Source organism: Plecotus auritus, assembly GCF_963455305.1.
Source record: "Plecotus auritus genome assembly, chromosome: 6".
Lineage (NCBI taxonomy): Eukaryota > Metazoa > Chordata > Mammalia > Chiroptera > Vespertilionidae > Plecotus > Plecotus auritus.
Genome location: NC_137773.1, coordinates 153,256,193 through 153,282,092, shown reverse-complemented (window position 1 = coordinate 153,282,092; position 25,900 = coordinate 153,256,193). Strand labels below are relative to the sequence as shown.

Sequence of the window (25,900 nt, the reverse complement as noted above, 5' to 3'; positions counted from 1 at the left end):
TCTCCTCCATTAGATTTTTGAGGGCAGGAATTAGAACTTAATTCAGTTTGCATCCTCTAAGATCTTTAACACAAGAAGTTCAAATCATAAAGGCCATAGAAAATTACTTATATTTACCTAAGAGAATTCTCACTGGTATAATAATCTACCACTGTCCTGAATGATAAAGAACAGAAGTATGAATTTTTAAGCAAATAATGAGTTCTTTTCTTTTACATGGAACATACTTGATGAAGTCCTTTAATAATCAATTTCTCTAGGTTAAACTATACAGTTTCCATAAGTATAAACATTTTATTTCAATTAAAGGTATCAAATACAAAATAAGTTTGATAATTATAAGAGATGATGTAAAATACCACCTTATTTTCAGATCTTTAAAATCTTGAGCATCATTCTGCTCTGATGAATTTTTATGTAAACAACTGGGAATTTACACACAAGACATTAGTATCTTGGCAATTTCTCCGAATGCAATCCCAATTAAAATATATTAAATTCTCAATTGTATTTTCTTCAGAGTGCTGTTACCATTAAGAGCAATTAAAAAGTACCAACTAAACAGTGATGTCTTCAATGTCTCAGACTACTACTTTCGTTAACCTGATAAAAAATGACTGCAACAGCGAATATATATATACTTGTTCTCTTTACATGATTCAATGGGAGACAGGTACTAACTTTTAACAACCTTCATTCCTAAGCATGAGCATCGCATCTTCATGCTAAGCTAATTAGTAATTCTTAAAGCTTTATTCTTTCATAACATCTGGGCAACAAACATTTATAAGTGATGCAGAATTAAAATCTGTAATGGTGACTTTAATTCATTTGGTAATTAGTTGCCCAAGATGCACAGTAGAGTCACAACACAAGCAGGTTTTACCTTACAACATGCTCTGCCAGAAAGACAATGTAAATAGTTGAGATTATACCAGCCTACCATTCCATTCAATGAGTCTATGTCCCTCATCTGGTCTCAATTCCCTCTAGCAAAATCACATCACAGTGTGATTGAGTATAAGCTTTAATCATCTGCACTTTTTAAATACACTGTGGCCCCTTATAAATGCAAGCCAATTCACAGACACAAAAAACCATGTAAGTGGTACTCCTAAAGTAATTTATGGTAATTCTGTCTATATACAATTCTCACTAAACACTCTGACTTGAGCACCGGATTCCATTGTAACATTTTTGGAGAATTAATTCTGTTCTTACTGTTTAGTGTCCTGCAGATTTGTGTCCTCATTTGAAGAGTTGATTGTTTGGTAAGTATAAAATCCAGTAAGTGCTGCAATTTCCCCATCACTGAAGCTGTGTTGTCTTGATGGGAATAATACTATTAAAGTCCAAGAAAAAAGGTCCGTCTTGTTTAGGCAAAAATGTACTGGGAATGATATTGTAAATCCCAGCAGGTATATTTTCTAATTCCAGGTAGCAAAACCCACACCTGTATTTAGGGAAAATAAAAACAAGGCTTACAGAAGATGATGCCACAATAAGCAAAGTATAAATCAAATATAATCAAAATGCCAACCTTACCTGTAGTCACCACTAGATTTCCTCTGAAAGCCATGGGGACCAGGATCTCCCACCATAGATACTGTTACAACTTCAAATCCAACACTATACTGCCTAGCAGTAAAAAGAAACAATTACTGGCTAAATAGTCTCAAATACATACCTAAAAATAAGTATACCTCAAGTGCAGATGTACTATTAAAATCAAGTACAGGCTTTCTAAAGCTTCAGTAGGAAGAAACAACACTGAAACGCATACTATTTTTACACTAATTATAGAAAACACCATTTCTATTTTAAAATTGCAGCCATAAAGATTAATACGTTAAACTTATTTTAGAAGAGACTACATTTTACTATAGGCTCCCATCAATATGTTAAATTCAATAATGTTAAATTGAAATGATAAAAATACTGTCATTGTATTAGGCAGAACAAGTGGGACAGGAGGGAAGACCCTGAAAAAAATCTAAATTTAAGAAAGTAATTAGCATATGGTAGACATGGCATTCCAAATCAGTAGGGAAAGGAAGTATTTAGGTGGTGATGAGGTGATAAAAAATTGTTGAATTGTATCTCACACCAAATATAAAAATACATTCCATGTGGATTAGAAAGTATAATGTAAAAATAAAATCATAAAAGAACCCGAAGAAAATACGGTGAAAATTAATTTACTATTAGGGTGAGATTTCCTGCCCACAGCAAAATAAACGAAAAAAGACTGATTACTTTAAAATAAACTTTTTTTTCCCTATGAAAAAATTTATCTGGGAAAAATACTTGCAAATATATGAAGGAGTTAATGTTCTTACAGACATACCCTATGAAAAACATGACAACTCCAACAGAAAAATGGGCAAAATAGGAAAAAATACACGTTGTCAAGTATTTTTACATGTTCAATCTATCTAGAAATTAAATACAAAAGGGTAATTAGATAGATACCTTATATCACCTAGAACAGTGGTCGGCAAACTGCGGCTCGCAAGCCGCATGTGACCACTGGGATAGGGGCTTAATCACAAGGAACAACAGCCTGTAATTATTGGAATCGAGAGTCTAGGTCAGTGGTTGGCAAACATTAGTCAACAGAGCGGCAAACCGCGGCTCGCGAGCCGCATGTGGTTCACGAGCCGCAGTTTGCCAACCACAGACCTAGAAGACTGGTAAAGATTTTTAAAATGATTGTGAAAAGTAGCTTAGTCCTATTAGAATTATTAGTGTTTTATTTTATTTTATTGATTTTTTACCGAGAGGGAGAGCTAGAAACATCGATGAGAGAGAAACATCAATCAGCTGCCTCCTGCACACCCCCTACTGGGGATGTGCCTGCAACCAAGGTACATGCCCTTGACTGAAATCAAACCTGGGACCGTTGAGTCTGCAGGCTGACAATCTATCCACTGAGCCAACCGGTTAAGGATTATTAGTTTCTTTTGAATTTGTTTGTAAAGCAGGCATAATTAAGCCTAGTTTTATTTAGAAGTACTGTTTTTTTAATTTGTATTCTCTAGTTTTTAAACCTCTTAAAATTGTAAAATATATCACAATGACATAAAATAATTTGTAAAGTGAACAAACACCTGGGTTACCACCACCTAAATCAACAGAACCTCTTAGCACACCACCCTTGTATCCAACTTTCTCATCACAATGCCTGTGCCCACAAAACTTGCAATCACTTTCTTGCTTTGTATATAGTGCGACTATCAAAGTGTGCATCCTTAAACAGTTTAATTTTGCCTGTTCTTGACTTCATGTAAGTGGAATCATATAGTATATATTGTTATGTTTGGCTTCTGTTTTTTAAGACTTATCCATCATGTAGTGGGTCGCTATAATTTATTTTCATTGTTATGTAGGACTATTTTATGACTATTTTATAATCTTAAATGCCACTGATGTACATCTGGGTTGTTTCAAATTTCTGGCTTACAATGGTTTACTGGCCATGTGGATTATCTTTTTTATGACATGCCTATTCAAGTTTTTATTTTAAAAAAACTAGAATTTTTCCCCACTAATGTAGCACATGTAAAAATATTTTTATTAAGATATCTCCTATATTAGTAATCTACCTGGAACTGATTTTGCGATCTGATATGAGACAGGAGTCTTAATTACCATTTTGGTACATGGATACTCAATTATTTCAGCACTATTTATTGAACCAGAGTATCCTTTTCCCACCCTTATGCAATAGCATCTTTAACATAAATCGAATATTCATATATGCACAGGTCTGTTTCAACACACTGTTCTGTTCTACTAAGCTCATTTTTAATATAACATTAAGGAAGTTACTCATCACAAACCTTGGTCCTCTTAGTTCAATTAGTAATGGCCCAGTCTTTTCTATATGGAATTGATAAATGGGATTATTTCTATGAGTCTCTTGGAAATTTGCACATCCTCCAGCACTCTGACCGCTCCACTTTCCATGAATCTAACAAAACAAAGTTTTTGCATTAACAAAACTTCATGTTCTCCAATTCTATGTTAAAGAGAAAACGCCTTCACACTCCCCCTATCTCCTCAAAGATGTCAACTGCCCACTCTGGCTCCACCCTCTACCCCCAGTCTTTGTCACACTTTATTCCAGCCAGGCTACTTTGTTATACTAAATACTATCTCCATCTCTCAGCTTTAAATCAAGTTGTTCTTACTGCCAATAATTCTCCCTCACATCCTCTATACATCGAGCTCACCCTGTAAAGTCAACCCTCAATTTAAGAAGTTCATCCACATGTCTTTCCCTAATGACAAAGGTTTACAGTAATCTTTCTCTCAATTTCTTATTTCTGCCCACAGAACCACTTAATGTTGCTCATTGAAGATCTTGTATTCCAACTCAGATTGGATAGAGGCTATTTACATTTCTCTTATTCCTTTCAAGCTCTGGACTATTTTATTTTGTAAAAAATTATTAAATGTGAAGAATGAAAACAGAAAAAGGGAATTCTAAGATTTCTCTGAGATCACGACCAAGAGACATTTCTCTTACCTGCTTTGATAAGGTGTATGGTGAAGGAATCTTTGAAAAAGTAAAGCTGCATGCTGAATATACCTGGATAAAAAAAATTGTACTGATAAAGTTTATACTTATAGAAATACCAAAGTGATAAAAGAATATATTGGAAGACTAAAAAAATTAGTTGGCACATATAAAAGTCATATTCTGTAGGCAGCCTGGAATCAAGACTGGTTTAATGAAGCTAGGGGATCTGGTATTCACTTTCTCTGGCACTGTGTGACTCGGGCCAAATCACAATTTCTGTAGGCCTTGTACTTCTGCATCTGAAGAGTGAAGGAGTGAAGGCAGCTCCCCAATGTCCCTTTCATCACAAAAAATCTATTCAAAGTGAATTTCTTTACTGATCTCTATGGCATACAAATCTATGCAGAACAAAATTACAATGACCTTCCCAACTTGTAAGAGCAATGTTTATAGGCAATCGATTCCCTTTCACTAAATTCAGCATCTTTTTCAAGTCAACAAAGGTATTATGTAGGCTAAAGGAGTTTCTATTGCTTGCTCTGTAAATTTATTAGTCCAGTGTACCACATTACCTCAGGACTAAACTATTACTCTGGAAAAAAAAAAAAAAAAAAACTCATTAAAAATGTTATGCAAAATTAAAAGATTACTTTTCAAAAGCATTATTTTATACAGGAAACATTGTAATAACTTGATACACATATAAACACATACACATAAAATACATAGGTAATTCATAAACTTTTTCTGTAGATAATCCCACTTACAAAGCAGAGCACATAATATACTTTATATTATTGTTTTGTCACTGTATGTTGGTTACTTACCCGGACTGTGTAATGGATTGTATTCTGTTTTTCATACTGAGAAACCACTAATGTAAAGGTATGGGTCCCAGGTGTGGTCAGCTTTATCTTAGTCAAATAATGAGGGCTGTTAATTCGAATCCCATCAATGTATGGGGGCGGGTCAGCTGCAATAAACCAGTGGGTTTACAGTAAGGAGAATTAAATTTAAGTTTTATGGTTGATGGTAGGAAAAATACTTAAATGAATGGACATCCCTTTAATTGATTCTATCTTTAAATATAATGTTACTAAAGATTACAATTTCAATTAAAAACTTTATAAATAAAATAAATTTGAAACTTGAAAATTAAACAGTTTCTAATAAAGCAAAAGCAATCGTGTAGAACACATTCAATGATATATAGGATAATCCCTATTTGCCCTATGCTGCTTTCTTTCTCCAGTAGAAGATTTTAAAGTTAGGATTTGCTTATTTTCTTTTGAGAAAATTTTTAAAAAGATACAAAGAAGTAATGAAAAATGTATCTATTCCCCACTACTCAGAATTAAATTTTGTTTCTATATTAGCTTCCTTATACAACTAAGTCCGGTTAAACCACCACCCTTATTAGTCTTATTCCATTCCACTCTGATGGAGTTGATGGACATCTTTACAAACTTTAACACCTCCCCTTCCCCCCAAAAAGGAATGAATGGGTAATTGTTATCTGTGAGCATATATTTAAAAAAGAATTCTATGTCTTGTTTTATATCTTTATTTTTCACTCAACATGTTTTTGAAATCCATGCTGTTCTAGATATGGTTTATTCCTTTTAAAACTGCCTATATAATATTCTAATGTATGAATATAACACATTTTATCTATACTCGCATCTAGTTATCCAATCTGAATATTCAGATTATTTCCAATATTTTGCTATTACAATGTTGCCTGATACATACTTTTATTAATCTCATTAATCAAAGCTGACATAAAATCATTTCATACATGTGCATTACCATAGGTCATTTTAGATCAGTGCTGTATCACTTGGCTTACTTGGGAACACTAATTATTTATAATGTGATCTACTAGAAAAACATTTTATTTTAAATCCTCACCTGAGGACATTTTTTCATTGATTTTTTAGAGTGGAAGGGAGAGAGAGAGAGAGAGAAACACCAATGTGAGAGAGACTCATTGATTGGTTGCCTCCAGCAAACATCCTAACCAGGGCCAGTAGCCTACAACCCCTGCAACCGAGGTATGTGCCCTTGACCGGAATAGAACCTGGGACCCTTCAGTCCGTAGGCCAATGCTCTATCCACTGAGCAAACCGGCTAGGGCCGAAAAACATTTTAGAATTTCAAACAGGTAATAGGTTTCTAATGCTTAGAGGTGTGTAATCTAGTGTGAAGAGGAAAAGAATGGGCATTATCTCTGATCTTGAACAAGGTTTTAAATCTTTCTATAGCTCAGTTTACTCCTCTGTCAAAAGGGGAACAATAAGGCCTGATCTATTTATCTGAGTGCTATGATAAAAATAAAATTACAAACTAGGAAGTACCTTGCAAAGGCAAAAATCACTATATGTGAAAATCACTATATGGAGCATTGTTAAAAAAGATCCAAGTAAAAAGGGTAACATATATTTAAAATTCAAAAGCAGTGTAACATTTTAATGCTAGGAACATATTCACAACACTTGTGCTTTTTGGACTGTATAATGACCAACATGTGAAAATGGAAAATTTGTCTGGTTTAACTAGACATTTATCATTGGAGTACTATATTCCATGCCCATTCAAGAATATCTAGGGATACTGACTGCTAATATCAATCCATGATACACACGGTGTGATGGGGCAAAATGTCATGATTTTCTATGATTAAGCAAAACAAAACTCAACTTCTGATCCCATCTTCCCCAACACTGCCCGTTTCTTTGCGCAGCCTTCTTGAAAGAACTGTCAACAACTGCCCCTTACTTCTCAGTCTTTTCTCAAATCACACTACTTCTCCTCCAAGTCTATTCTTGTCAAGATCAACAAGTGCCATGATGCTAATTCCAATGTCTCTTCTCTAATCTTACTTAACCTCTCAAATAATAATTGATGTAGTGGCCACTCTTTCCCTCATGAAATACTTTCTTCCCTTGTATTATATGAAACCTTACTATTTCATCAGATACTCTGTTCAAATTCTTTTGTGGTAACTTTGCCTCTGCTTAATCTTAGGATGACAGAATTCAAGGGTCAGGTCCTGGATGTTCATCCCTGTACCTACAACCCTCTCCACAGATGATTTTATACAGTGCTATCTTCAAATGCCATCTATATGACTGTGCAACAAAGGCACGATGTGTTCAGGAGTAGCCATACCTCAATGAGGATACTGTGAAAAGAAGGGTGCATGAGATAAAGGGTGACAGGAAGGTTAAGGCCAGAATTATACACCAGGATCAAGAGCTCGGATTTTATCCGAGAGTCCATGGAAAACCATAGAATTTTTGATCAGACAAAAAAGATATTACTTAAGTTTTAGAAATAAAACTCTCACAGCAATGTGAACTCCCAAATTTCTGAGGACTCTATTAAAAACAAATAAAAACAAAACTCATGTAGCATAAACAAACATCCATCTATTTGAGTGGTTTCTATTAGTCTATCAGCATAATTTTTTTGGTACATTACCTCCATAAAATATAATTTTCTACTTAATCATATAAATAAAAATTTAATGTTTGTTTGAATGTTTGCCTGGATAACTAAACATACCTGGATAATACACTTTTTTCCCATCAGTCTTGTATACAACCATTGTGATAAATTCTCGATTATTTGCAAAATCATCCTAAAAGCACAAAGAATTCAATATGATTAAAGAAATGGGCTCAAATGCTCTTAAGTGGAAAAAAACAACAACTCTAATTTTAAAAGCATTTATTTCAGCTATTTTGTGCGATTAAAATAATTATTTTTCTGGATTAACTTGTCATTCCAACAAACTTACCTTATTGTATGAAAAATTAAAAAAGACTCTAAAGCTATTAAAATATGGTTACCCTTTACAGAATCAGGCCTAATGATTCAAAATTTCCAACTCCCCCTATAACATATTTTAAAGGCCTAAAGCATATATAATCAACATGAAAATCCTCACTAAAAGCATAAACTCCCTCATGTTTTTCTTCAGAGATGATTTTTTAAAAGATACATTTTTAGTGACTTCAGAGAGGAAGGGAGAGGGAGAGAGAGAAACATCAATGATGAGAGAGAACCACTGATGAGCTGCCTCCTGCACACCCCGGGGATCGAGCCGCAACCTGGGCATGTGCCCTTGACTGGAATCAAACCTGGGACCTTTCAGTCTGCAGGCTGACGCTCTATCCACTGAACCAAACCAGCTAGGGCTCTTCAGAGATGATTTTTGAATAAAACTTCTAAGAGTGTGATTACAAATGATAAATTTCCTTAGAGGAAAATATTCATTTATCTAAGAAAATACCATTTTCAAGCCACCCATATAAATAAAACAGGCTAATGATTAAATTACATATTTTGTTCACAATGGTCTAATTATTTTTAAAGGAGTTTCTATATGGAATATCATAAGAAGGGTATCAGTACCTTGTCTGTTATGTGTCTACTAAGCAAAACCCAAACTGCAGCACCCCCTTGTGGACACTGCACCTCCAATTTGTACTGGGGATTGTTGGCCAGGCTATAGGCATCTTTCACAGGTCCTTGCTTAGCATCCCAAGTACTAAAAGATCAAGCCAACAAAGAAGGAAATAATGAAGTGATGTGTTTCAGATATAATTAAGTTACCAGGTTTAGTTTTTACAGTTTTTGGCATGACTAAGAAGCATATAAAGAAAATAACTATTAGATGATAGGCATATGTGGGAATGACAAGAGAGAATACTAGTCTTCCTAAATTAATCATTTTATTTTAAACTAGAGGCCCGGTGCACGAAATTCGTGCATGGGGGTGTGTCCCCAGCCCAACCTGCACCCTCTCCAATTTGGGACCCCTACCTGGTAGGATCAGGCCTAAACGGGCAGTCAGACATCCCTCTCACAATCCAGGACTGCTGGCTCCCAACTGCTCGCCTGCCTGCCTTCCTGATTGCCCCTAACCGCTTCTGCCTGCCAGCCTGATCACCCCCTAATCACTCCCCTGCCAGCCTGTTTGCCCCTAACTGCCCTCCCCTTCAGGTCACCCCTAACTGCCCTCCCCTGCCGGCCTGGTCACCCCTAACTGCCCTCCCCTGCTGGCCTTATCACCCACAACTGCCCTCCCCTGCAGGCCTTATCACCCACAACTGCCCTCCCCTGCAGGCCTGGTCCCTCCCAACTGCCCTCCCCTGCTGGCCTTATCACCCACAACTGCCCTCCCTTGCAGGCCTGGTCCCTCCCACTGCCCTCCCCTGCTGGCCATCTTGTGTCCACATGGGGGCAGCCATCTTTGACCACATGGGGGCAGCCATCTTATGTGTTGGAGTGATGGTCAATTTGCATATTACTATTAGATAGGATTAAAAAAGTAAAGACTACTTAAAGCATATTCTGAAATATGCAAAGAAGTTACCTGTGAATACATGTTGATTCTTTAAAAAGACCTGGATTCCAACTCAAATAAATCACATCATAATATTGGCAGAGATCATCCCACGAGATCCAAAATATTCCTAAAAATTAGATATCTTTATTAATCTAAAAATATCTTAATGATAAATGACTTGTCAGTTAAACACATTTCACATTACTAAAGCATGTTATTTATTTAAAGATCAAATAGTATTAAAATTACAAAAAGATGTATTTACCATTGTCTATTTTTTGAGCTGTTCTAGGATCAAAGTTTAAATATTTTTGCAACTCTGGGGTCCAGTTTTTTACATCATTTTCACTATATCTCCCTTTCCAACGTAAATGACTCCAAGGATTTTTCAACTGGATAAATCGCAGCCCCTATTAAAAAGAAAAGAAAACAAAACAAAACCAGGAGATAACAGAAAGTTACAAAACAGTTTTTACCATATTTTCCTAAGTTGTATCATTCTCTACGGGAGGATGCATTTTGAATACGTACCAATTTTCTTCAAATAAATTTGAAATTAATATTCTTTAACACTTTCACATGTCACACATCTGATCAAGAACTGCAAATGGCTACCTATCCCTAGAGCTATGCAGTTCCTATGGTAGTGACCACTTAAAATTAAATAGAATTTAAAAATCAGGTCCTTAGTCACACTGGCCACATTTTAAGTATTCAAGGACCACATGTAGCTAGTAGCCAATGAATGGCACAGCACAGAGAACATTTTCATTGCAGGCAGTGCTATTGGGCAGTGCTGCCTTAGAGCATCAAGTATTTCCTGTTCTTTCAGAGCCTACTCTACACTGGGCCCACTATTTTCATACCCAACATATCTCTGTCTAGTCTTTCCTCTCAGAATCCCATAAATAATTCTTATTCAATTTCACCTCTAAATGCATTTATTCATGTTGTTTCCATTTCCTGGAAGGCCCTCTCTGATCCCTTTGAACTACCTTTCCTTTCAGATCCTTTTTGGCTTCTTCCTCTACTGATTATCTGTGAAGACTGAAGCAGTGAAGAGTGAAGAAACCTGTCACCAGGCCACAGCTTACTCCATCTACACATGTTCTAAAGAGCCTCAATCTTTACAGAATAACTGCCATGTAGAATTGATACTGTGTGATTTTTAACTTAAAAGCCTGTTATTTGAAATTCTTATTTTACTGGCAATCAGGAATTTTGATATGCTTTATTTTCAAGTCAGACCAGAGGTGCCTATTATTCTCAAAAACATGTTGTCTAGTTTCCTTTGATCATTCAGAATAGTCTTATTATTCAAAGTAAATTATATCTCAGAAATTTTTCTAAAACTAAAGCTTACTTTCATATTGCCTGTTTCATTATCTAAAATTTAAATCTTGTGCCACTACCTCAATATTGGTCACCTATTATACCTACCTCAAAAAATGTTCTAACAATTATATATATATACATATATTAATAGCAACTTTTATTCCCAATATTTTGCTTGTGTCTGAATGTAATTGGCCATAAACAAACCTCTGTTTATTCAATTTACATAAACTCATATTTTTTTCTTTAAGTAGTCAATTTTTATGTCACGTTTAAAGGAAGACAATTCTACAAAGACTAGCCGATTTAGAAAGCCTTGAAACCATAAATTTTTTAATGTTGCAGCCTTCATAATTCATGTAATTCCATATGCCACTAAGAAAATCAGTCTTATTAATACACATTGCTGATTGATCACTAATTCTTTCTATAAATTTAAGCAGGGGAAATTGAAAGACACTGTTAGTTAAACCTCCCAGTGACTAGACAGCTTAGGTACCATGTCATTAGGGGAAAAAAATCCTTCCTTAAATATCTTTGTATTTTCTAATCTATAGGACAGATCCCTTTTTCAGTTAAAAATAATCAATAATCTGAAAAGTAATGAAGCCAACCATTCCAACACCTGAGCACAGAGAAAGGGTCTGAAAGGTCTGAAAGCATACAAACAAAGGCTACCAAGAAGAGAAAGAAACACTTGCAAACCTACTGGCATGTTTCTTAATCATGGTATCTTATTTTTGGTATCCATTCTCAAGTATTTACCGAATGTCTACTATGCTCTAGAGCAGCGGTTGCCAACCTTTCGGACCTCACGGACCACCAGTTGGCAACCTCTGCTCCAAAGGTTTCCTTAAACCAGTGGTTGCCAACCTTTTGGACTTCACGTACCACCGGTTGGCGACCACTGCTCTAGAGTCTAACACTGTGATTGACCCCAACACCAATACGCTGCCCAAAACCTTGGGGGCGTGTATTCACCTCAACTCTTCTACTTGCATGGAAAGAGAAAGAGGCATATAGCATTTCTATTGTCAACAATATCTATGCTGTCACTGTCATTACATTTCCCATCTTTTTATTTTATAATTCCCAATGACAGATCACGTTGTTTAATGTAACAGGTGAAATGCTTTTAAAACTTTGCCTAAACCTCGATTTGTCAGTATTCTAAAGTCCAATATATTATTTGGGATCCTTGTAATGTCTTATTAACAAACAAGAAAAACAGAAAAATATTTAAGGTAAAACCTTGAACTCTCTAATATCCAAAACAGCATATGCATGTGTGGGAACCAGACCCCACTTTTCTCCTTCAGCTTCAGTCATCATTCCAGTTGATGCAGTGATGAGGACATCCCCTTTGTGAAACCTGGAATCACCCCAATAGACAAAGATTAAAGGAAAAACATTTTAATCTCAGATCACACCATCTTTCCTTTTGTCTAATGGTTCACATGAAAATTTCCACAAATTTAATATCTTTTAAAAAATAAGCTAATCCCAACACCCCCTGAAGGACTTTAACAATTACATTTCCATTTCACAGCCTATGAGATAAATGATCACATCTCCCACCACACCCAGTTTTAGACAACTTAATTCTCAGGTAGAAAGCTATCAATGAAAGAAAGAAACAAATGCTAACTTTTCAAATGATTTACAAATAAAAATGAAGACAAGAAATGCCAAATGCACTTCCTCCAAAGTAATATTCATTATCAAATCACTGAGTTTTACTAATGAATGTGTATTATTTATAGATAATTTTCCAGTCCCTATATGTTACCAATGCTTTTTGAAGTAAAAGAGCTTTATCTATCCGCTGCCCTAGATTCTATGAAACGAACTAAAGAGCAACAGCCACTCCCTCCCCTACATATCATTTAAGGCTTAAGTTATCTTCCTCTTTATGTTCTGACCTTTTTTCCCCACCTTCCCTCAAACTGGTAAGTACTAAGACAGTAAAAAATTTTCCCAAATTAGATATTCCAAATTCAAATGTTTTAGATTATCTATAACCTGGGTTAACTGTCTATCCATCAGTGAGGATAATTGAGGGCTGGTTGTAGCAAGTACGTAAATGAAGTCATTTAAAAACACAATTTCCCTAATAATGGAAAACGGCAGTCTCTGTAATATCTATTCTAAATAAGGTATGAAGTTTCAAAACAACCTCTTTTACTATGGAAAAAGAAAAAAAGAGAGAGGAAAATGTTTACCTTTGATAAAGCATTCGGAAAGAATTATCCTTACTGAAAGTCTGGCTATCTGAATGCATAGCAATCCTTTCTGGTATCCACCCAGTCAGTGCATGAAGATCAATATTCTGCAACATTAAACACATTTCAGGACTGTCAACCTTTTTTTCAAGGTCTAAATACATCCCCAGGGTAGTTGTTAAATCTCACTAATTTGATATAATGATTTTGATAGGAATAAGTTTTTTTCTATCAGTAATAAACTTCTTATAACTCATATTCCTACCTGGATTTAAGCATAAGCTTACAATCTTTTTCCTAAAATCTTTACTGCTTTCCCTAAATAAATATGAAAACGCAAAACACATAACAGAAAAAAACTGCTTTAATAATAATGATGATGATAGTCAATTACCATTTAGTGAGTTCTTACATTAGCATAGTTACTTTTTTAATGTTTTACATATATTTTCATTCTCTAAGTTGCATTGGGTAGGTTAACGGGCAATGAATTAGATAAACTAAGAATATTTGAAGGATAGGGCAATTGAGCATGTAGGTGGGGAAGAAATTTTAGTATCCTATTGCATTTACCTATGACCTATGCATTCTTTGCATTATAAGCACAAGAATGAAGGAGGCTGGGTACTAAGGAAACAAAATTATCCAGATACCATGATGAGTGATATGCACATATTTTATCATTTAATCTTTACAACTCTGAGAGTTGGGCGTTATTCTAGTGGGAAAGAGGCTAAGAAAGATTAAATACATTTTCTAAGCCTATGGTTAGTGTTATAGTTGAAAGTCATGCTAATCAAATTTCTGGTGTAAGCCCAGTAATTTACCTCATACAACTAAAGGACACTGGTACATACCTCGATTTTACAGGTTAAGGTTGGGAAAAATCAACAAACAAAAACTCCTTGAATCTGAGTTTACAAATCACAAAAATATATAGAACCATGACAATATGACACACTCCTTTGATCTGAAGAGGCTTTTTGGAAATGTGTGTATTTAATTGCTCCTAGATTCCAACATAATAGCAGACACCTACATTTTAGGCTTTCCTGAATACTGAATCTATTCAGCAGTCCCTTGAATAATATTTTATTATACTGTTGATGAGATGCTATAGGAACTTAATTCTCGTTTATATAAATTAGACTACAGGCAGTCCTCGGGTTACGTAGGACTCGATGTACATTGTTTCGTGGTTACATCGCCATCTCCATTTATTAAAAAGAAAGTTTCGTCATTTCGACATATGTACATATGTGCTTTACGTTTTTTATTATTTATTTACCACAAGTAAAGGTCAGGATTGTTATCTTTTTTTAAAAATTTTTTTACTGTTTCACTTCATTACTGCTGTGTATGTGCTCCATGTGAGTGACGTAGGTGGGTTCCGACTTAACCGCGAAAATCGCGTTACGTCGCGCCATAGAAATGAATCTCCAATGTAACCCGAGGACCTACTGTATAGTAAAATTGGTATTGTTATATGTAATTTTGCTTAAAGTTGCAGAACCTATGGAAGACATTAAGTAAGGACTTAGTGTACATGTGTTAACCTTATAAAAGAAAACAGATACTCCCATAATAAAGTGACTGATCAACATGATTCAGAGGTTATCTGTTTTCACGTCCTTTAAACAAAATAGCATCTATAATCATTCAAATTTAAAATAGTCATATTAGATAATATAAGTCTGTATTTGGATCATCGTTTTACTTACTGAATTGGATCCTGGGAAATCATATCCTCCCATGACTTTCATATATGCTTTTTCAATGAGAGAAACCCATAATTCACTTTTGTTGTTAGAATAAGAACAGAGCAATTCTCCCTTATGATCAACAGGTAATTGGTCATCAATTATCACCTGGGGAAAGATAACAGTACTTTCCTTAGCTGGTATAAAATACCTTAAAATTTTTTCTATTAAAAAAAAGCATCTTTCATACTGATAAAGTAAAAAGCATGGTATACCTATTATTAAGGTAATGACAATTTCCTATTTCTAGAATCTGATCAATTTAAAAACGTTATATGTTTTAATTCAAGTTCACACTAATCTCCCTGTGAGATGATAACCTTTAGCTAATTAGATGCTAAATACTATTAATCTATCATCAAAATTATTAGGGATTCTAGGAATGTACACTGTATCTAAAATAATTATTTTTTGGAACTTTATATAAATTTTCCCAAAATCATTACAAAAAAACTTTATTCTTGTCACGATTTCTATTTTTTAAAAATTAACATTTGTTACTGATAGCAGTATGCATATCACAGATTCAAAATCAATGAAATGTTAAAATGCTTACATGTTTTTAAAATGTTTATACAGTTAACATTTCTTAATGATCCTATTCAATATTTAAAGGTAGGGAAGGGGGAAGGAGGGATAGAGGGACGGAGAGAGAGAAGAGAGAGAAGGGAGAGGGGAGGGGAGGGGAGGGGAGAAGAGAGGAGAGGATTGGGATGGACAGAGTCATTATTCACCTTTCTTGGGACACCATTGAGGTGAAGTTTTACCATATACTTTCCACATGGATTGTACTCTGGCTCACCATCCTTATTCTGAGGGTAAATTATGCTTTTGTAAAGGAAATAAATATCGAAATACCAACATTAATATTCAACGTAAATACTATGCAGAATATTACAGACATGTGCTATTGTCTTGGCAATTTGATAAAAATAAACACGAGAATATTTTTCTATAGTAGGCCTAGAAAAAAATTTCACCCTAATCAAAGTGCTTTTTTAAATGTAAATAAATGAATAAAGTACATTATGAGATCACACAGCAGAGAAAACATTTCACAATATTCATGAAAATACTCAGTGTTAAATTATATACTCAAATAAATTTTCTATTAAGTGGACATATTTTAAGCCAAATAAAATAATCTACTATTGATCCCAAGAAGTAAAGAAGAACATTTCAATTAACCATTCAATGAATAATTTCATTCATTCATGTATCAAATTAATTTAAATTCATTCAAATTAACCACAACTAAGGCAACAAACTACAACTCTGACAGAGATAAAATTATAACAACACTGATAAAAGTTACACAATATTATCCAGTAAGATACTTGTAAAAACAATTAGTAACAATTTTCTTTCACACATTATTTGCATATATGATATTTATCCAAGATGGCAAATAGCTTGAAACTAAGGCCTGTGTCTAATTCACCTTTATACTTTCAGGATTTAACACACAAAAACCACTCAGGAAAAGTTGTATTAAAAAAATTATGAAGCTTAATTTTTATAATAAATAATTTTAAGCTAACAGAACTTTAAAAAATAAAAACCTCCCACACAATTTCAGTAACATTTCTGTACATTCTAAAGCAGTTCCAGTCAAAAGAAATGTTATTTCATATTACATATATTTTATATTAAATGTTAAAGAGTAATTTTAATATATTTCACTTAACCCAACATCTCCAAAATATTTTACAATATAAAAATTTGAAATATTTTGCCTATTTCATATATTTTTGTGTGCTAAGTTTTCAAAATCTGATGCATTTTACTGTACATTCACAGCCCATCTCAATTCAGACTAGCTATTTTAAGTATTCAATGTCCACATGTGGCTAGTAGCTATCATACAATACAATCATCCTATCTAATAAAAGAGTAATATGCAAATTAACCATCACTCCGCTATACCAACAAGCCACGCCCACCAGCCAATCAGGAGAAAATATGCAAATAAACCCAACCAAGATGGCTACAGCCACAGAGTGGAGGGAGGCTTGGGTTTCCCCAGCAATGGAGGAAGCCAAGCTTTCCGCCTGCCCTTGCCAGCCTAGGCCTCCACTCAAGGCTACAAAGTTTCAATGACAGAAGATACATAAATCCAAACAGAAATGGCAGCAGCCACGGAGTTGGAAAGAGCAGGAGGCTAGAGTTGCCCCCAGCGATGGAGGAAGCCAAGCTTTCCCCACACCCTGGCTGGCCCAGGCCTCACTCAATTATAGAAGATACATAAATCCTAACAGAAATGGCTGCCGCCATGGAGCAAGCAGAAGGCTTGGCTTCACTCCAGGATACAAAGTTTCAATTGTAGAAGATAAACCCCAGATACCAGAGCCTCTGCTTGGGTCGCCAGGGGGCGTGGCCAGCCTGCAACCACAGACCCCTCGCCCAGGCCACCCCACACCCCAAGGGAACCTCCACCCTGATCCAGGACACCCTTCAGGGCAAACCAGCTGGCCCCCACCCGTGCACCAGGCCTCTATCCTATCTAATAAAAGAGTAATATGCAGATTGACCATCACTCCAACACACAAGATGGCTGCTCCCATGTGGTCAAAGATCCTGCCCCCATGTGGACACAAGATGGCCACCACAAGATGGCCAGCAAGGGAGGGCACTTGGGAGGGACCAGGCCTGCAAGGGAGGGCAGTTGTGGGCGATCAGGCCAGCAGGGGAGGGCATTTGGGAGGGACCAGGCCTGCAAGGAAGGGCAGTTGTGGGCGATCGGCGATCAGGCCAGCAGGGGAAGGCAGTTGGGGGCGATCAAGCCTGCAGGGGAGGGCAGTTAGGGGTGACCAGGCCGGCAGAAGAGGGAAGTTGGGGGCAACCAGGCCTGCAGGGAAAGGCAGTTGGGAGGGACCCAGGCCTGCAGGGGAGAGCAGTTGGGAGGAACCAGGCCTGCAGGGTAGGGAAGTTGGGGGGGACCCAGGCCTGCAGGGGAGAGCAGTTGGGGGGGAACAGGCCTGCAGGGGAGGGCAGTTAGGGGTGACCAGGCCTGCAGGGGAGGGCAGTTAGGGGAAAACAGGCTGGCAGGGGAGCAGTTAGGCATCAATCAGGCTGGCAGGGGAGTGGTTAGGGGGTGATCAGGCTGGCAGGCAAAAGTGGTTAAGGGCAATCAGGAAGGCAGGCAGGCGAGCACATGGGAGCCAGCAGTCCTAGATTGTGAGAGGGATGTCCGACTGCCCGTTTAGGCCTGATCCCGGTGGGATCGGGCAGTCGGACATCCCTCGAGGGGTCCCAGATTGGAGAGGGTGCAGGCTGGGCTGAGGGACAACCCCCCCCCCCCCCCCCCCGTGCACGAATTTCGTCCACCAGGCCTCTAATATAAAATAAAAGCCTAACATGCTAAGTGTCCAATCATCCATTGAACCAATCAAAGTGTAATCTATATATATAAAAGCCTAAGTGACTGAACGACCAAACAACCAGTTGACCGGTTGCTATGATGTGCACTCACCTCCAGGGGCAGATGCTCAACACAGGAGCTGCCCCTTGGTGGTCAGTGTGCTCCCACAGTGGGAGTGCTGCTTAGCTGACAGATGGGCACCAGAGGCAGGGCTCAGGGCTGGTGAGTGCCTCTGGGCTGCATGAGCCTCTCTCAATCAGGACTTACTTGGCATGAGCCCACGGCAGGCGCAGTGGGGCCAGGATGAGCAGGAGCGACAGGCAGCGTTGGACTGCCGGTTTCAGCCTGATCCCCACAGGCCATGCTGAGGGACTCCACTGGTGCACGAATCCCATGCACCGGGCCTCTAGTATGCAAATGATATGCTAAGGCTGCTCAAGCACTTGCTATGACGTGCACTGACCACCAGGGGGCAGACAGTTGACTGGTCAACCAGTCACTATGATGTGCATTGACCACTAGGGGACAGATGCTCCAACTGGTAGGTTAGCTTGCTGCTGGGGTCTGGCTGATTGGGACTGAGCAAGATGAGATGGGCCGGACAAGCCCTGGAGCCCTCCCGCCGACCCTCCCCAGCTGGCCAACCTCCCGCTTCCCTCCCTGGTCCCAATCGTGCACCAGTGGGGTCCCTCAGCCTGGCCTGTGCCCTCTCGCAATCCAGGCTGAGGGACCCGGTCTGTGAGTGAAATTACAAACATGACTTAATTTTACTTTGACCAATTTCATTTATTTCAAGACATACTTATTCTTCATATATTAATTACATGCACATATATTCTTACACAGTTTTAGCAAATCTGTTCACATTCACAAATCATCTGCTTAACACATAAAGGCCATAATATTCTGAGTGATACACTCTCTTTACTTTCTAAGCCATAAAGGTCTACATTTTAAATTTCTATTTAAGACAGTTATATGAAAAGGGCTAAAGGAACAAATATAAATTTTTACCTGGTAATCAACTTCTTATTAAATCGTCTTTCGTAAGCTGCACTAATAGCCAGTGATGCGACAAAGGAACAATCTGATACTATTGTCTGTTAATAAGAATTTATCAGTATATTTCTTTCATTCATGTATCAACATTTCCACAATATTTAAGCATTGCACCTAGAACCTGACTTTTTATAGTAAATATCTTGACTACTGCTTGAGTAGGAAATAAATAGAAATGCCATAATGCCAACTCAAATTTTGTTCAAATAAATCCTTGAAAAACCAAATAAACTATTTCAATGAATTTAGAATAATTAAATATGGATGATGCATTCCTTGCATAAATAAAGGCATACCCACTGTTTTTCCTTCTACAATGCTACTTTATTTTTAAATTGTATTGGGGTGACACTGGTTAATAAAATTATATAAATTTCGGGGGTACAATTCTGTAATACATTACCTGTATACTGTATTGTGTTCAATACCCCAACCCAAGTTTCCCTCCATCACCATTTATACCCCCTTTACCCTCTCCAACTTTCCCCACTCCCCTTTCCCTCTGGTAATCACCATACTGTTGTCTATGTTGTGGGGTTTTGTTTTGTGTGTGTGTGTGTGTGTGTGTGTGTGTGTGTGTGTTTTCTTAACCCCTTTACCATTTTCACCCAGTGAATCACACTTTTAATGACAAAAAAATTAAAGGCATTTAAAAAGTTGGTTTATGACCTATAAAGATGAATCCTATATAATAAAAGGCTCATATGCAAATTGTCCCCTTGGGAGTTTCGACGTGCGCTGACCACCAGAGGGCAGCGCAGAATGAAGGAAGGCCCCAGCTGGCAGCCAGAGGCACTGATTGGCCCTGATTGCCAGCCAGGCCTAGGGACCCTACCTATGCATGAATTTCGTGCACCAGGCTTCTAGTATGTATATAAAAGATTCTTGAATCACAGTATTTCAGAATCATTATTTTATACTAATGTGGAAGACGCCTATGATTTCATTGCAAAACTTAAAGTTTGCAATAAAGCCATATTGTTGTTTCAACATTGAAGTGTTTTAAATAAGCCCAATTTCTATCTTTTCTATTTTCTTATCAATGGTGAAATTCATATTCTCAACTTTCTCATCTGTAAGCATGTGTCCATAAATAGGGTCTATATAAAACTCTGTGCTCAAAATAGTTATTCATACTTTTATTATCTCAGTATGTCTAAAAGTGTGCAGAATAATTTTTCCAAATATACTCATGCATCTGAATAGATAATAAAAACTTAAAAAGTCAAATCTATATCCAAATTACTTTAAAATGCTAGCTTTCATTTAAAATTATACAAAATATATACCTGTTTTATGCTGAAACTGGACACAGTATAAATCATTGTAGGATTGTTGCTGAGGTCTTCTGGGCGTACCCATTTGGAAAACATAGCTTTTTGTTTAGGTGATAATGGTAGCTTGCCCAATCTATCACTGAGGTAATAATAAAAATTAAAAAACAATAATAAATTAATCTTAAACAATGATTCAAAACCAAAATAAAATTTCCTATTTTTTTTTGTATAGTGATCCTAGCTATATTTAGGTCATCCTAAAATAATTCTCTGGTTAAATCTGGCTCTTTACACTTAACCATGAATCCAATCAATCTGATCATCCGCCCCTATTAAAACAAAACAACAAAATACAGATAACTGCAAACAGAAGAGCAACTTAAATGCATTTATGCTTACTTTAAAGATATGGTTATATTCAAGAAATTCAGTTTTGATAAAATGAAGCCACTAACAACAATATAATCTGATTCATTCAAAATGACCTACGAAGCTACAGATCTTTTGGCTCTTGACAAACTCTTTTCTGCAAGGCTAACAATGAGAGTATCTAATTACTGAATAATAACCATATGCCAGGCATTATGCTAAAGTACTCTACATACATTACTCATTGAATCCCCAAAACAATTTTACCTATAAATAAAAACTAAACATTTTGATGTATAATCTTTACATCATTTTCTATATATCTATAAATATATAAAAAAATTGAATGCTGTATGTATAGTTTTCTATCTTTTTACTAGATTGCAAGCGTTTTTTCTACATTTTTCAAGGACTTATTTTTTTTATGGGAACCCTAGTACTTAATATAAAATGAATGTACCATTATTTAATCATTCCCATATTGTTAAATATTTGTTTCAATAACTTTTTGCTATGAGATGCTTTGATGAATGCTCTTATATAAACATCTTTAACGAAATTATTTTTTTAGGATGACCAGAAGCTGGGAGTCTTGAACCAAACAATTATTTTTAAGGCTCTTGACATAAGCTGCCACTATCCTAGAAGGCTATGCTAACACTTCCATAATTAACTCTTTTTTGAATTGTATCTTCTTAGTAAACAACAATATTGTCTTTCCAGTCAGTTCTTTTAGACTTGCATTTTTGTTGTGATCAAACACCAATTGAACAAATATTTCCTGAGTACTTATTTTGTGCCAGGAACTGTGCTTGGCACTGAGTATAATGTTACGCAAAAGGAGACAAAAGAGTAACAGAGGTATTGCTGCGCTGCCTTATCTCCTCCCCATAACCACACTTCTCTTCCAATCAAATTTTTAAACTACAAATTTAAATTCAAAACTATAAATTTAATTAGACTTCAGAATATGGAACAAGTACTGAAAAAGTAAAATATTGAAAGTAAAAATTGCAATAGTGCTTACTTACCAGAAAGGCATTGGATAGGCAAAACGTTCTCTCAGGTCAATAGCCATGAAAGGAACATATTCTACACCATTTATTTTTGATGTTGTCCTAAAAAATACAAGGAAAAAAAATCTAAAGCAAATGTTCAAATCACCAAATTTACTTAAAACTCTTTAAAATGACAAGGTATGGTACTATAATAAAATTAAACCAACAATCTCATGTTGGACAAAACCAGTGTCTTTATTTGGACAAATTTTTTACAAAATTGTTGAATACCAGAAAATAACTGATTTAATTCAATTCAGTAGAGTTACAACAAAAGAACAGTCTCACAACAAAACAACAGTCTCAATACAGGCCCAACCAGAAGTATTGAAAGTGTGACACCAGGGACAAAGTGAATTCTATCCTAAGTCCAAAGGGAGAAAACAATTGCTTAATTATTTTGAGATTTAAAAAACATGACTTTTTTAACTATGAAGCTATGTTCTTCATATTTTCTGGGTATGAGAATATGGAGTGGATAAGTGTCATAGATAACAGCTATGGCCTCTTGACAAGTTAAAGAAATGTGTTTTGTAGTAGCTTTGCATATTTTCTTGTTTTGTGTGTATTTATTTGTATACTAGTATATTTACTATTTCCTTCTTCTGTTTCTTTCCCTCATTTTATTAGAAGTAATTGCAGGGTAACTTCACCACTTAATCCCCAATATTCGGGGAGACTGCGACTGAATTTGAGGAACAGTTAGTACGGAAGAGAACTTTTGGATGCTGAGTAGCCCAAGGGTCGGACTGTTACTAATCTACTGTCTCTCAATTCCAAAACCACCCTTATTCATTCTGCTCTGTGTTGTTTCGTTTCACATGCAATTTGCCAGGCAAAGAGAGCCAGATTAGTAGGCGCAGAATTAAAATCCATAGCAAGAAAGAAAAATACCCTCAGGTGGCTGCTACGTAAGGAGCCCTTTAGGCTCAATTTTAGGAAATTAAAAATGAGCAACTACATGATTTGCACTACTCTAAGTAGGTTAGATCTCTTCCAGAGCCCAACTGAAGAACTGCCACACTGGCTCAGAGATTTATCCCATCTGGGAGGGCTCAGAATGCAACCAAGGAGTTCCACATCACTGTTGTTTTGCATTTTTAACACCCTTGAGGCTCTTCCACACACTGAGATGGCTTCCTAGTCCAGGGGTTGATAAACATTTTCTTTAAAGGGCCAAATAGAATATAGTTTTGGCTTTGCAATGAGGTCTGTCATATGCTGTTCTGTGTTTTTTGTTGTTTTCTTTTTTAGAACCCTTTAAAGAAATGCAAAAACCATTCATAGCACAAGGCTTCCCTTTGATGACTCCTGGCCTAGACTGCTATTTCAAGGTAACAACTTATTTTTCCCATTAGGGATCTGGTTACAAAGTTGCACAGATGATTGATTGGTCTGCCACAGATCTATTTTGCTCCCTAACCTCTAGTGCTCAATTTTGAAGAATACTAGGATTTTCAGGAAAACATACCTAGTAGAAATGCTAATACTAGAATATTTTAGAAAAATTTTAAGTATTTAAAGTTGTGACTACATGACAATGTAATATATAATAGCATTATACACTATAAGATGTGAATATGACCCAACAAACCTAATGAGAATAAAACTATGTTAATTATGTTAACAAAATTGTTCATTACAATGAATCAAAAACTAATTTACCTGAGAACTTCTATTTCTTCTGCCGTGTATCTCTGTCCTTGTGCATCGCATGCCTGTGGACTTATAAATTGCTGAGGTCTTTCAAGAAAGGCATTAGTTCCTAGTGGAAAATGTGCTCTTGTTGGAGGTGGCTTTGGTTTAATATTGGTTGACTTGATTTTGCATAATGGCTTTGTTAAAGGCTCACTCAATGCTTCTGCTCTATAATAGAGGTACAGAAACACTGTTTAGCTTTTTTCACATTTAAGCTTTCCAGAAAATAAAATTTACTTCAAGAACCAGTCAAGCATTCCTAATGTAAACCTAGTATATAAAATTCTTACACCTAGTATATAAAATTCTTACAAACTAGTCAACTGTTCACTAATTAAGCTACTCCCAAAGGTATTTTTGCAAACAATATTCTATTAACATTAAGTAAGCATTTATATCAGATACTATGCAAGGCAGACACAAGAATGTATTAAAACACAATCCCTGCTCTTAAGTTATTCATAGTTTTGTGGGGAAAGAAAGACAACTACATCAAAAGTGACAGATGCTAACATGAAATATTACTTTTGAGTAAATGCATGACAGAAGCTTATTAACTTAATGAACTGGGAAGAGAGGGTGAATCAGGGAATGTTTTTTTCTGAATTGATGTTTGAGCTGCAGAGTCCACCTGGGGAGTGAGGAAGTATTTGAAGTAGAGAGAATAGCATATGCAAATGTGTGGGAGTATGAAACAGCATAGTGAGTTAAGGTAATTTCAAAAGAATGATGCAACCCCTGTAAACAGTGCAAATGAGAAGCAGTGAGAGATGAAACTACTGGCAGGGATTGGATTACAGGCCTCACGTGATATTCAAGGAAATTCTGACTTTGTCAAAGAACTAACAAGCTAAAAGAAGTTCTTAATCTGAGGTCCATACATAGTTTCAGGAGTCTTGTGAAAACTTTGAAATTCATGCCAAAAAATTTATGTACATTTTTCTTAGAGAATGGATCCAATCCATATTGAACAGATCCTCAAAGAAGCCCATGACTGACCCACCCCAGTACACTTAGGGATACACTCAGAGAATACCGGATGGGTTAGCCACATAGGTAATAAAAGTCATCGATGATTCAGACTGGTGAAAGAAGTCAAAATGGAGAAGATAACTATGTGTTAAGTGTCCGTATCTTCAAGAATTTGAAAAAAAACAAAACCAAACCAAAGGCTAGATGATGGTAATAAAATGGAGAGATGACTATTATACTTTGATTAAAAAAAAAAAAAGGAGGACTGGAGTGGTACAGATAGTCAGAACCTCAAAAGGAGGTAATTTTATGAAATATAACTATAAAAGCTATTTCCACCCTTTTCCTTTGTCTATAGTACTCTTCAAGAGGTAGAATTCTATTGTGCAAATCCATTTATTCTTTCAACAAACGCCTACTGAGCACATACTACAAGTCCAACACTCTGCTATATGCTCAGAGCATTAAACAAAAACAGACAAAATTCTCTGTACTCACAGAGCTTGCACTGAAGTGATGACTGTTGGGACACAGACATTAACATGCCAAACTGGTAAATTTCATGTCTCAGAAAGTGTTAAGTGTTATGGAAAAGAATATTAGAATAGAGTATGCAGGATAAAAGTATTGAAGGATATTCATTTTTATATTGGTTAGAACAGGCCTTATTGAAAAGTTGACATTTGAGCAGAGTTGAAGGAATTACTGCATTATATAATTTAGGGTATGTGTATGGCTGTAAGCTGGCTCATTCTCAATTTCTTCATTTTTATTATTAGCTCTGGAAGGCTCTCTGGAAGTTCTCTTCTTTGGAAGTCTGATATTACAAAACAGAAGGGAAGTCTTCTATTTCAAATACCATGATCATTTTTGTTTCATACATAGAAAAAGCTAAAGAAAACATTTCT

General features: G+C 36.2%; 1 protein-coding gene across 3 annotated transcripts in view; it reads right to left on the bottom strand.

The window, feature by feature from the left end:
- Window positions 1-25,900, bottom strand: part of CAPN7 (calpain 7) — a 38,438-nt gene that overhangs the window by 3,746 nt on the left and 8,792 nt on the right. The window contains exons 5-21 of one of the 3 annotated variants that reach the window (XR_013960795.1): window positions 23,988-24,188; window positions 22,296-22,382; window positions 20,908-21,034; window positions 19,574-19,659; window positions 15,933-16,026; window positions 15,160-15,306; window positions 13,439-13,545; window positions 12,468-12,588; window positions 10,147-10,291; window positions 9,909-10,008; window positions 8,945-9,080; window positions 8,093-8,168; window positions 5,353-5,498; window positions 4,532-4,594; window positions 3,843-3,973; window positions 1,546-1,638; window positions 1,222-1,453 (exon numbers count right to left, since the gene is read on the bottom strand). Coding sequence is in view for 1 of the 3 variants with exons in the window: in XM_080672035.1 (XP_080528161.1) it covers window positions 1,309-1,453; window positions 1,546-1,638; window positions 3,843-3,973; window positions 4,532-4,594; window positions 5,353-5,498; window positions 8,093-8,168; window positions 8,945-9,080; window positions 9,909-10,008; window positions 10,147-10,291; window positions 12,468-12,588; window positions 13,439-13,545; window positions 15,160-15,306; window positions 15,933-16,026; window positions 19,574-19,659; window positions 20,908-21,034; window positions 22,296-22,382; window positions 23,988-24,188 (2,005 nt within the window). In the remaining 2 variants the exon portion in view is untranslated. Of the gene's footprint in view, window positions 1-214; window positions 1,454-1,545; window positions 1,639-3,842; window positions 3,974-4,531; window positions 4,595-5,352; window positions 5,499-8,092; window positions 8,169-8,944; window positions 9,081-9,908; window positions 10,009-10,146; window positions 10,292-12,467; window positions 12,589-13,438; window positions 13,546-15,159; window positions 15,307-15,932; window positions 16,027-19,573; window positions 19,660-20,907; window positions 21,035-22,295; window positions 22,383-23,987; window positions 24,189-25,900 lie in introns of those variants that run through there. The other 2 variants (XM_080672035.1, XR_013960796.1) reach the window with 2 other exon arrangements.